General features: G+C 40.4%; 1 protein-coding gene across 1 annotated transcript in view; it reads right to left on the bottom strand.

Annotated features, from left to right (window-relative positions):
- LOC117513646 (dolichyl-diphosphooligosaccharide--protein glycosyltransferase subunit STT3B-like) overlaps window positions 1–13,026 on the bottom strand; it is a 123,395-nt gene that overhangs the window by 44,583 nt on the left and 65,786 nt on the right. Inside the window, exon 2 of the mRNA XM_034173878.1 lies at window positions 5,019–5,127. Coding sequence (XP_034029769.1) covers window positions 5,019–5,127 — 109 coding nt within the window. The remainder of the gene's footprint in view (window positions 1–5,018; window positions 5,128–13,026) is intronic.

The raw sequence follows: 13,026 nt of genomic DNA, 5'->3' as shown, positions 1-13,026 counted from the left end.
ACACACACTACACATACAACACACACACACACACACCACAACACACACACACACACACACACACACACACACACACACACACACACACACACACACACACACACACACACACACACACACACACACGTAATCCTACTAACAGACAGACAAAGAAATAAATGCAGATGATTTAATATGTCCTTGGCAGATGCAAAAATGCCTCTTAAAGAGGAAAAACCCACATATAGGTGATCCGGATCCAGATTGGCGGATGTCAGACTGCTCTTGTTTAACAGGTGCGTGCAACTTGTACTCTGGAAAATACGGTATAAGGGAATATACATATGTAAAACTACTGCAAGTTTGCAAGAGACTGACATTAGCTTCACAGCCCATAAAGGAAGATGAGAAAGAGATGAGCAGCTGTGAAAAGAGACATACGCCTGTCCTCTGCTGCAAACAGACTTTAAGAGGACGCTTGTAGATTCATGACGCTGATGCATCTCCTGTGAAATAAGCTCAGACTGTGACACAAAGTTCACATATTTACACAAACTCTCCCTAATCAAGCATTCATTGTTTATTGTCCCTCTGCAGTTAATTTACTGATACAAAGTCTGAGCTGACATTTATTAGAATTACTTCATGTTTTCAGTCGGCTGTTAGCAGGAATCCTCAAAATGTTTCAAGTCAAGCCACAAGAATTGTGGTGGAATGATCAATAAGTTCTGGTACTGATCACGACCTCATGGGGCATCACTTCCTGTGCTTTAAATAACTTTTTTGGAAATAATAAAATAGTTGCTGTTGAAGAGCCTTTGTTTTATTTAGAAGCGTAGCAGCAGGTGTGAGTTTGCAGAGATGACAGGCGAGCTGGACTTTCAGCACATTTAACCAGATGAAGGTCTCCTCTGCAGCTTCAAATTGGTGGAATTTTTCCAGACATTTTGAAACAGAGATATTCTCTTTTTCTGTCTGGACATCAGATTTTGGTATATTTATTTAGACTAACAAAGAAGGCCCTTAATAAGCCCATAATGCAAAAGCTCCGGGCAAAAGCTTTTTAAGGAGATTGTAAAGTGCTTTTCAAAGCGCTTTACAAATAATGTCTCACATTCACCCCGATGTGAGGGTGCTGCCATACAAGGTACTCACTACACACTGGGGATTAAGGACCTTGCCCAAGGGCCTTTAGTGATTTTCCAGTCAGGCTGGGATTTGAACCAAGGATCCTCTGGTCTGAAGCCCAACGCTTTAACCACTAGACCATCACCTCCCCCACATTAGCGATATTACAAGGACTGCTTTCTTCCACCTGTGAAACATAGTGAAAATTCACCCCATCCCATGTGTGGCTGATGCTGAGAACCTGATTCATGCATTTGTCTCTTCTAGATTGAACTACTGCAATGTTCTATTTTCTGGTTTACCACAGTCCAGCATTAAGGGTCTCCAATTCGTTCAAAATGCTGCTGCCAGACTTGACAGGAAGCAGAATGTTTGACCACATTACACCCATTTTGGCATCTCTTCACTGGCTTCCTGTCCCTGTGAGATGAGATTTTAAGGTTCTGCTACAAACCTATAAACTTGTTCATGGACTGGCACCGCCCTACTTAGCTGACCAAATTAAACCCTATGTACCGGCCCAGACTCTGCGTTCGAGGGTGCAGGACTACTACTTTGTGTACCTCGGCTGAATAAAAAGTCTGTGGGTCACAGAGCTTTCTCTTATTGTGCCCCTGTTCTGTGGAATGATCTCCCTGCATCAATAAAACAATCAGATTCTGTAGAGACTTTCAAGTCCACACACTTATTTTCCCTTTCATATGGCTGGCATACTGGCGTAGTACATTACTATGCTTTTAACCCTTTTAAATTCATTTTATTAGTAAACAGAGCATGCCACAGCCTCAACTTTAACTAAAGTCTGGGTCTTTTAGTCAAGCTTAGGGCTAGTGCCCGGCGATCACCTTAGTATTTCTTCTGTTTTTCTTGTTGCTTAATTGCTGACAAATTATACTGTATTTGTTGTCTTTCCTATGTCCGATTCTGTTTATTCTCTCTGTTTCAGGTGTGGCTCCATCCAGAGATGGGTGTGGTATCTTCTTCTGCAAGCCTCCCGTCCTGTGCACCGGCAAAATTTCCTGTATATTAGTTTTGTAAACTGTTCTGTCAATTGTGTGGACAGCATGGCCCAAGCAGAGGGTCACCCCTTTGAGTCTGGTCTGCTGAGGTTTCTTCCTCAAATCAGAGGGAGTTACCACTGTCGCCTGTGTGCTTCTTCTAGGGGTTGGCAAGGTTAGACCTTACTCGTGTGAAGCGCACTGAAGCAACTGTGTTGTGATTTGGCGTTATGTAAATGAAATAAATTAAATTCAGTTTTTTTTTTAAATAAAAAGTCAAAAGTTCTACAGAATTTAGGGAAACTTATAAAATCCCAAAATTTTTTTATTTTTTTTTTTATTTATTTTTTTAAGTTTGACCCATTAAGCAAAATTTTTAAAGTTTTTGCATTTCTCGTGCTGTATATTTTAAGTTCACTTTATGCTGCGTTTACACATAGGCAGGGTGTGTTACAAATGTCATTTTTCTGTCACTCGTGGCACATTTCTGACATTCTTAAAGTGACTTAATGCATCTGAATAGGTTTCTTAACAGTGCGTGTAGGTGTGTGATATGCGTGACATTCATGGAACATGTTTTTGGCTTTCAAAAAAAAAAAATCTTCCACGAATGTCACGCACCACCCTCATTTCACTTCATGTTGTGGAGCTCGCAACTGAGCATGTTGATCAGTCTGATTAGTGGTGATCTTTAAAAGAGCGTGACATCGTTCATAGTGGTTCCTGTGATGTTTCTTGGTGCCCAAACTGTCACGCGTTGTTATGAACTGACATGGAAACTGTCAGGTTGACACGAATTGTAAGGTGGTGTCACATTTTACCGCATGCCGCTATGAATCCCTTCTCTCACGTGCGCACAAATAAACCCTGCTGAACCGCAAGAAGGACAGTGACGCTGAGTCCACTAAGTCTCGATCCAATGCTCTTCAGCGCGCTCCTGCAGGTGTTCCACCCACTGTTGTGCCTGATGTTCTGGAGAACGAGTCTGAGCCAGAGGAGAGCCGCCTGCAGCCAGACATCTGGCTCTCTCAGTCTCCTCCTCCTCCTCCTTTCTGCACCACTCCATGACACAGAACCCAATTAAGCATGCAATTATGTTCTTCTGCTGTGGATTCATCTGGAATTTGAGGAGCAATCTGGAGCGAACTGTTCAGCATCTGACGATAGCAAGAGTATGGGGGGTGTGTGTGGAGACTAGTCACCTGATTCACAATGTGACAGAACGTAACGATGCGCTGTTACACTCAGTAGCGCGCAACATTATTACTGACTGTGCATAATGGTTCATGATAATCCGCCAGCGACATGTGCCAATAATCTTAATGCATGGTAAGAGGTTGCAACAGTTTCTGAGGACTCCTGATGCCTCTGCCCTGAATCATCACATTCGTGATCAGCAGCCAAGAATGTGTACTTCGTGGCATTCGTGACTTGTCATTGTTACGTGTAAACACAGCATTAAACTGAAGGCCTCATTGATTTACAACAGTCACATACTCTCTGCAAACCCCAGTCCAGGGTCAAAGGACCACACCAGCCTATTTCCACAAAAAAACCCAAAATGTAATTAGCTAACAGGTTCTGGTACCCACTAGGGCTGAAATGATTAGTCAAGTAACTCGAATAATTCGATTACAAAAAATGTTCGAGGCAAATTCTGTGCCTCGAAGCTTCTTTAACGTTGTAGTACATATGCCAGGCCTGTGTGTGGTGCTGCAACGTCCACAGGGGAAAAAAAACAAAACAGACTGGAGCATAACAGCTAATGAAATTAGCAACGATAGCTACCGCTTTCCAGCGTGACAGAGTAAAATAAAGCCTTTTAAGAGATAGATGGTCCACGCTGATCATCTGAAATAGACTTACTGTGCATTTTAAGCGAAGCAGTGTGTCTGTCTAGTTTTAAAAAACACACGGTCTGCTCTACGTGGGGAGGGATGGTGGCCGGCTGCTCTCTGCACGGTGTGAGGGGCTCTCAGACTGGGCGAGTCACAGCTCTGGCCCCGGCTACATTGACAAACAACAGAAGTCCACTCTTTCTTCTGTGTTTCCCTCAGACTCACACTGTCTGACTTTTTAATTTTTTGCTTTTTATGACAACACGTCACAAACACGGTGAATAATAAATAATAAATAATAAACAAAAAAATGACTGCGAGGCTGCATGTTCAACTTCCAGCTGAAATGCATCTGCTGAATTGCAGAGAAAAGGGGGGGGATCACACAGGGACCCAGTCCATCAACTTTAATAAAAAAAAATAAAATAAAAAAAAACCTTAAAAATGGTTACATTTTACAAGTTGGAGAAAACAAAACAGAAAGCCACATCACATTGCCATTTCAGCAAAATGCCAACACTTTGGCGCAGTGACATTGTGTCATTGCTTAAGGAGAGCCCTGGACTATCAATGTTGTTTAAAAACGCAAAAGTACTTTTTATCCGATTACTCGATTAATCGCCAGAATAATCGATAGAATACTCGATTACTAAAATAACCGATAGCTGCAGCCCTAGTACCCACCTTCCAAAATGTACAACTAGAAAAAAGTAAGTAAGTAAATAAATAAATAAATTAATTAATAAATTAACTTAATTCCAACATTTAAATAAACTGCACTTAAAATTTCTTGAATCTTGCTGAATAAAGTTGATCTTAAAATTTTGGGAGAGATAATCCACCATGAGAAAGATTGCAAAAGCAACAGAAAGTGCCCATGGGTGATCTGCTGATGCATTCAGGTGTCGTGTTGTTCGTCTGCACTGCAGTTAAACTGGGATTTCTTTAATATCAGAATAAAATCAAATACAAACTGATAAATCTATAATCGTTTGAACAAACAGGAACGATGTGGACTCATCTGACGGCTCAGTGTTACCAGACTAGTCCCTCCCACGTCAGAGTAAACACTCACCGTTCCCCCCACAATCCGACCCAGAGGATACCAGGCTCTTTCATCAAACCAGTTGAGGAACTCGTAGAAGCCCCTGGTGGTGAGGTGGTGAGTCGACCTGTAGTTGAACCTGTAACAGTGAGCCAGAAGGAGACAGAAGCACATGAGTTTATGAAACAACACGGACCCTGTATCCAGCATCTGGTCGAAGACTAGCCAACCTTCAGAACAAATGTTAGTGAAAATAAGATGTTTATAAGCAATCTAATGAGCATTGTATCAACTCAAGGATGTCCTGAGGTCAAAATTATAAAAACTGAAGCTCCAACAGAAATTTAGGAGAACAAGACCAACTTTAACAAGAAAAAAATCTCCTCATTGTATGAACAAAGTGTGAAATGAAGAACACAGGTCTAATATTTTGGGAAGATTAGTCATTTGCCAATTAATCAAGGGTGGCCAGGCGGTTTAGTGGTTAGCACTGTTACCTCACAGTGAGAAGGTCCTGGGTTCACTTTCCTCCAGATGTTCCGGCTTCCTACTACTTCCAAAAACATGAGGCTTTGGTGAACCAGTGACTCTAAATTGACTGTAGGTGTGCGTGAGAGTGTGAATGCGTTTGTCTGTCTACATGTGGTGATAGACTGGCGGCCTGTCCAGGGTAAACCCCACCTCTCGCCCAGTGATCGCTCAGATAGGCTCCAGCCCCCTAACTGGAATAAACAGGTTTAGAAAAATTAATGAATGAATAAGTTGATCATACATGACATCAGTCTTTATTATTATTATGATTAAGATAATTATCAGTATTAGTGGTATTACAACCCCTGGCAAAAATTATGGAATCACCGGCCTCAGATGATGTTCATTCAGTTGTTTAATTTTGTAGAAAAAAAGCAGATCACAGACATGACACAAAACTAAAGCCATTTCAAATGGCAACTTTCTGGCTTTAAGAAACACTATAAGAAATCAGGGAAAACAATTGTGGCAGTCAGTAACGGTTACTTTTTTAGACCAACCAGAGGGAAAAAAAATATGGATTCACTCAATTCTGAGGAATAAATTATAGAATCACCCTGTAAATTTTCATCCCCAAAACTAACACCTGCATCAAATCAGATCTGCTCGTTAGTTTGCATCTAAGAAGGAGTGCTCACACCTTGGAGAGCTGTTGCACCAAGTGGACTGACATGAATCATGGATCCAACACGAGAGATGTTAATTGAAACAAAGGAGAGGATTATCAAACTCTTAAAAGAGGGTAAATCGTCACGCAATGTTGCAAAAGATGTTGGTTGTTCACAGTCAGCTGTGTCTAAACTCTGGACCAAATACAAACATGGGAAGGTTGTTAAAGGCAAACATACTGGTAGACCAAGGAAGACATCAAAGCGTCAAGACAGAAAACTTAAAGCAATATGTCTCAAAAATCAAAAATGCACAACAAATGAGGAATGAATGGGAGGAAACTGGAGTCAACGCCTGTGACCGAACTATAAGAAACCGCCTAAAGGAAATGGGATTTACATACAGAAAAGCTAAACGAAAGCCATCATTAACACCTAAACAGAAAAAAACAAGGTTACAATGGGCTAAGGAAAAGCAATCATAGACTGTGGATGACTGGATGAAAGTCATATTCAGTGATGAATCTCGAATCTGCATTGGGCAAGGTGATGATGCTGGAACTTTTGTTTGGTGCTGTTCCAATGAGATTTATAAAGATGACTGCCTGAAGAGAACATGTAAATTTCCACAGTCATTGATGATATGGGGCCGCATGTCAGGTAAAGGACCTGGGGAGATGGCTGTCATTACATCATCAATAAATGCACAAGTTTACGTTGATATTTTGGACACTTTTCTTATCCCATCAACTGAAAGGATGTTTGGGGATGATAAAATCATTTCTCAAGATGATAATGCATCTTGCCATAGAACGAAAACTGTGAAAACATTCCTTGCAAAAAGACACATAGGGTCAATGTCATGGCCTGCAAATAGTCCGGATCTTAATACAACTGAAAATCTTGGGTGGAAGTTGAAGAAAATGGTCCATGACAAGGCTCCAACCTGCAAAGCTGATCTGGCAACAGCAATCAGAGAAAGTTGGAGCCAGATTGATGAAGAGTACTGTTTGTCACTCATTAAATCCATGCCTCAGAGACTGCAAGCTGTTATAAAAGCCAGAAGTGGTGCAACAAAATACTAGTGATGTGTTGCAGCGTTCTTTTGTTTTTCATGATTCCATAATTTTTTCCTCAGAATTGAGTGATTCCATATTTTTTTCCCTGTGCTTGGTCTAAAAAGTAACCGTTACTGACTGCCACAATCTTTTTTCTTGATTTCTTAGTGTTTCTTAAAGCCAGAAAGTTGCCATTTGAAATGACTTTAGTTTTGTGTCATGTCTGTGATCTGCTTTTTTTCTACAAAATTAAACAACTGAATGAACATCCTCCGAGGCCGGTGATTCCATAATTTTTGCCAGGGGTTGTATTATTAAATCAGGCCAAATGACACTGAAGTGTTTCTAATCACCTCAAACATTCAAATCCATTTTGGACTGAGCCTATGGAATTAAATCTGGGGGGGGGGGGGGGGGGGGGGGGGTAAACTGAAGTTCTATTCACAGCCTTTGCCATGAAGCTCAAAGCTGAGCTCAGGTCCCTCCTGTTTCCACTGATCATCCTTGAGATGTTTCTACAGTTTATCTGGGGTCCACCTGGGGTGAATTCAGTTGATTGGACATGATTTGGAAAGACACACGTCTACATATAAGGTCCCACAGTTGACAGTCCATGTCAAGAGCACCAACAAAGCATGAAGTCAAAGGAATTGTCTGTAGACCTCTGAGATAGGATTGTCTCAAGGCACAAATCTGGGTAAGGGTACAGAAACATTTCTGCTGCTTTTAAGGTCCCAATAAGCACAGTTGCCTCTATCATCTAGAAATGGAAGAAGTTCCAATCCACCAGGAGCTGACCACCCATCTAAACAGAGATCGGGGAGAAGGGCCTTAGTCAGGGAGGTGACCAAGAACCTGACGGTCACTCTGTCAGAGTTCCAGCATTCCTCTGTGGAGAGAGGAGACCCTTCCAGAAGGACAACCATCTCTGCAGCAATCCATCAATCAGGCCTGTATGGTAGAGTGGCCAAACAGAAGCCACTCCTTAGTAAAAGGCACATGACAGCCCACCTGGAGTTTGACAAAAGGCACCTGAAGGACTCTCAGACCATGAGAAACAAAATTCTCTGGTCTGATGAGACAAAGATTGAACTCTTTGGTGTGAATGCCAGGCGTCATGTTTGTTTTGTAGGAAATCAGGCACCATCCGTACAGTGAAGCATGGTGGTGGCAGCATCATGCTGCGGGGATGTTTTTCAGCAGCAGGAACTGGGAGACTAGTCACGATTGAGGGAAAGATGAATACCGCAATGTACAGACACATCCTGGATGAAAACCTGCTCCAGAGCACTCTTGACCTCAGACTGGGGCGACAGTTCATTTTTCAGCAGGACAATGACCCGAAGCACACACCCAAGATATCAAAGGAGTGGCTTCAGGACAACTCTGTGAATGTCCTTGAGTGGCCCAGCCAGAGCCCAGACCTGAATCTGATTGAAAATCTCTGAAGAGATCTAACATCCCACCTGATGGAGCTTGAGAGGTGCTGCAAAGAGGAATGGGCAAAACTGTCCATAGGTGCTCCAAGCTTGTGGCATCATATTCAAGAAGGCGTCAGACTGTAATTGCTACCAAAGGTGCATCAACAAAGTATTGAGCAAAGGGTGTGAGAATGTGTATGTACGTGTGATTTCCTAGTTTCTGTTTTATTTTTATTAAATTTGCAAAAACTACTTTTTTTTCATCTTGTCATTATGGGGTGTTGTGAGTAGAATTTTGAGGGAAAAATGAATTTACTCCATTTTGGAATGAGGTTGTAACAACAAAAAGTGGAAAAAGTGAAGTGCTGTGAATACTTTCTGGATGCACTGTACTTGTTGATTACCTTAATAGTCGATTAATCCAATGATCACTGTAAAAATCTACACAAAACAAGCTTAACTTGGAACATCAGAGTTTACAAAGTTGCTGCTATGAAAAGTGTTTAAAGATAGAACAGAAGAAACCTGGAAGTCACGGCTGTGAAAGGAGGTGAGAGCTGTAACGACGGTGCCACGAAGTCACAGCATGTAAAAGATTTCAAAGCCACAGCGCCACAGAGACAAACAGGTGAAATGTGGAACAAAGAGCTGACGACCGACTTCCACCAGTTTACTGGAAGACTCACTGACAGCAGCACAAAACACAGAGCTGCACACAGCAGGGCGCCAGCTGCCAGCGCCACATCACACAGACGTTTAGAAATGAACGCCACGCCTGTGCACACCATTATCATGTGAGAACATCCTCATGAGGTTTGCTCACAATCTAAATATCTGCACGCAATAAAAATGGTGCATACAAACAAGAAACATCAATCCTGGAGTTTTTATATTTAGAACATTCATTCATTTATCGTCATACACTAACATTATTATCCCCATCGCCATGGAGCCTTCACAGAATCCAAACACGGGTCTGAACTTAAAATCATCAGAAGGGGCAGTCCAGCGCTGCAGTATCTGATGTCTTACATGTGACACAGTTTCATGTTATTTAACTTTTAATGTTATCTGGCTCTACACGTGTTTGGCATGTGATCAATTATTTTAAAAGTAAAACCACTTCATCCTTAACACACTGTTTAATACATATCAGCCCAAAACTGTTATGAGTTAAACAGGTGTGACCTGGTCAAAGGTCTTGGTGTGGGTGGGCTGAGGATTAAGCTCAAATTTTACCCAAATATCTATATATTAAAAGCAAAGTGGCCTCTGTTATAGTTATGCGTGTGTATAACTCAAACACGGAGAAACTGTGGAGGGCTGACGTGCTGTTTGGTATGTTTATGTATTTTGGGTCAAGGATGAACATGTGTAACAGTGAAAAATGGATGTTAATTAAATTCTGGATTCCAACTCATTATAGAAACTTTACACAATTCATCACCACCCTTAAAAAAATGTCAGCTACCTATTTATAAACACTACCCAATCTAGAGCCTGTGGATCCCCATGGGCAACACGCTAGTTTACTGTAATATAGAACATTTTTACAGATTTAAGCCAAGTTGCAAAATCGTCCCTGAACAGTCCATTTTCATTAAGTTTACACAATCCCTCTGTCATCATGTAAGTTATGTCTTGGTAAATGAAAGTGTCTCTGCTCTGAGTGTTCCCGCAACAAACAAGAGAGATTTGTTGGCTGTTCTATCTAACTTGGGTCATATTATGAGAGACTTTCAGTGAATTATTAAAAGAAATGGTGCAGACGGACGGTTAATCAACTGGAAACAAGACGGCTCTCAACATCTGACCTCAGAGAGATCTACCTGCACTGCTCCCCAAGTAAGCTCTGGTTTTTGTTAGAATCCAAGTGGAGTGGCTTCATTTAATTCTATTCCCTGTCATTAACAATATCTCATGTTCATAAATACCAAAGTAAATCCCCTGCTGACTAGGACGTAATTCATTCTTAAACTCCCGCAACTAAACCATATTACATAAACGTCATAATAGTTGTCCACTGAACTTCGTCATCATAAAATTGCCTTACTGTAATATGATCAGTTATCAAGTTGTTCACCAATCGACCGAAGGGTGTATGGTTTTCTTCAGGGTGTATAAAGCCATATTCACTGGTAAAACAACTTGATAATGATTTTATAATATACAGTGGTCCCTCGTTTATTGCGGGAGTTACGTTCTAAAAATAACCTGCAATAGGCGAAATCCGCGAATTAGTCAGCGTTATTTTTTACAATTATTATAGATGTTGCAAGGCTGTAAAAGCCCTCACTACACAATTTATACACTTTTCTCAAACAGGCATTAAAGTTCAAAAGTTAGTAGAAAAAAAATGGAACATTTTCCTATAAATAAATATGATGGCTTTTGGAACTAACAAATTTAATTTTAACGATCAACCTACGACGTTGGACACGTAAGAAATTATTAATAGTGACTCACCAGTATTTCACAGTTCCTCTGACCGCGCCTCTTCGTCGTGTCGCCGCTCCGCTGTCTGGATTGTCCGATTACTCGGGTGGTATGAAAAATATTACCCATCCGCAACAAGGGTGTATTGCTATTTATTCTTTAGTGTTTTATTCAATCATATTGGGGTATCATTTATAGGTATATGATAAGTCCTGTTATTCAACCCCTGACTGAGTTAAATAAATGTTTTAAACATATGCAGTTGTCTGTGATTTATATAGTTTACAGAGGTATCGGATCTTGACCTGTAGAACTTCCGACTGGAAGATAAGAGACTGATTTGATATTTCCTATTGACTGACCCTAAAATTATTGATATTATAACCTGGTTATAATTATTCAGTCATAGGTGGTGCCCCCAGTATTCGAGGTAAAATTACCCACAAGTGGTAATATCTACACATCCTAAAAACAAATTTCTCCACTACATTTTCTAAGGTAAAACTACCTACTCTTTTAGATTTTAGCACTTAAAAGTCTAAATATAACCTAAGTGCTTTTTTGTGTTTTTCAATAAAAAATACTCCTAAAATAGGCATTTTTTGGTGACAATATTTATGTTGTGATTTTTTTTTAAGCAATAGACTAGTGAAAGTATGTCTTATGATGTAACGTGCTTTATTCCTAGTTCTTGTGTTGTGGTGTTTTATTACAAGTTGAATTTTAAGATTTTCAAGCAGCAGATATATCATCCTTCAAGATTATTTGTCCTATGGCTGAGTGACAATTTTTTCAGCAAAATTTTACGCTTTAGGTAAGATATGATACCTATTTTACTATGCTGGTGGTGTTTTTAAAGCTGTATTTACAAACGGCATACCAAATTGTTCAGTGGGTGCTGTGCAATCCACCGATACCTTACAATAAGTAATATCTAACTGTTGTTAAGAAAAAGTCCTATCTTTCTCAACCTATACCCCTTAAATTTAAGATGTGAAAAAAAAAAATACAAAATGTTGCAAAAAAATCTGACCTTCGATTTTGAAGCTCGACTCCTAAAACCTTAACTGGCTTTACACACACACACACACACACACACACACACACACACACACACACACACACACACACACACATATATATACATACATACACATACATATACAACCCCTGGCAAAAATTATGGAATCACCGGCCTGGGAGGATGTTCATTCAGTTGTTTAATTTTGTAGAAAAAAAGCAGATCACAGACATGACACAAAACTAAAGTCATTTCAAATGGCAACTTTCTGGCTTTAAGAAACACTATAAGAAATCAGGGGAAAAAAATTGTGGCAGTCAGTAACGGTTACTTTTTTAGACCAAGCAGAGGGAAAAAAAATATGGAATCACTCAATTCTGAGGAAAAAAATTATGGAATCATGAAAAACAAAAGAATGCTCCAACACATCACTAGTATTTTGTTGCACCACCTCTGGCTTTTATAACAGCTTGCAGTCTCTGAGGCATGGACTTGAGTGACAAACAGTACTCTTCATCAATCTGGCTCCAACTTTCTCTGACTGCTGTTGCCAGATCAGCTTTGCAGGTTGGAGCCTTGTAATGAATCATTTTCTTCAACTTCCAAAGATTTTCAATTGGATTAAGATCCGGACTATTTGCAGGCCATGACATTGACCCTGTGTGTCTTTTTGCAAAGAATGTTTTCACAGTTTTTGCTCTATGGCAAGATGCATTATCATGAGAAATGATTTCAATGATTTCCTTTAGGTGGTTTCTTACAGTTCGGTCACAGACGTTGACTCCAGTTTCCTCCCATTCGTTCCTCATTTGTTTTGTTGTGCATTTTCGATTTTTGAGACATACTGCTTTACGTTTTCTGTCTTGACGCTTTGATGTCTTCCTTGGTCTACCAGTATGTTTGCCTTTAACAACCTTCCCATGTTTGTATTTGGTCCAGAGTTTAGACACAGCTGACTGTGAA

Source organism: Thalassophryne amazonica, chromosome 7 (assembly GCF_902500255.1).
Source record: "Thalassophryne amazonica chromosome 7, fThaAma1.1, whole genome shotgun sequence".
NCBI lineage: Eukaryota > Metazoa > Chordata > Actinopteri > Batrachoidiformes > Batrachoididae > Thalassophryne > Thalassophryne amazonica.
Note: the sequence above shows the minus strand (reverse complement) of the source record. Positions and strands in the feature narration are given on the sequence as shown.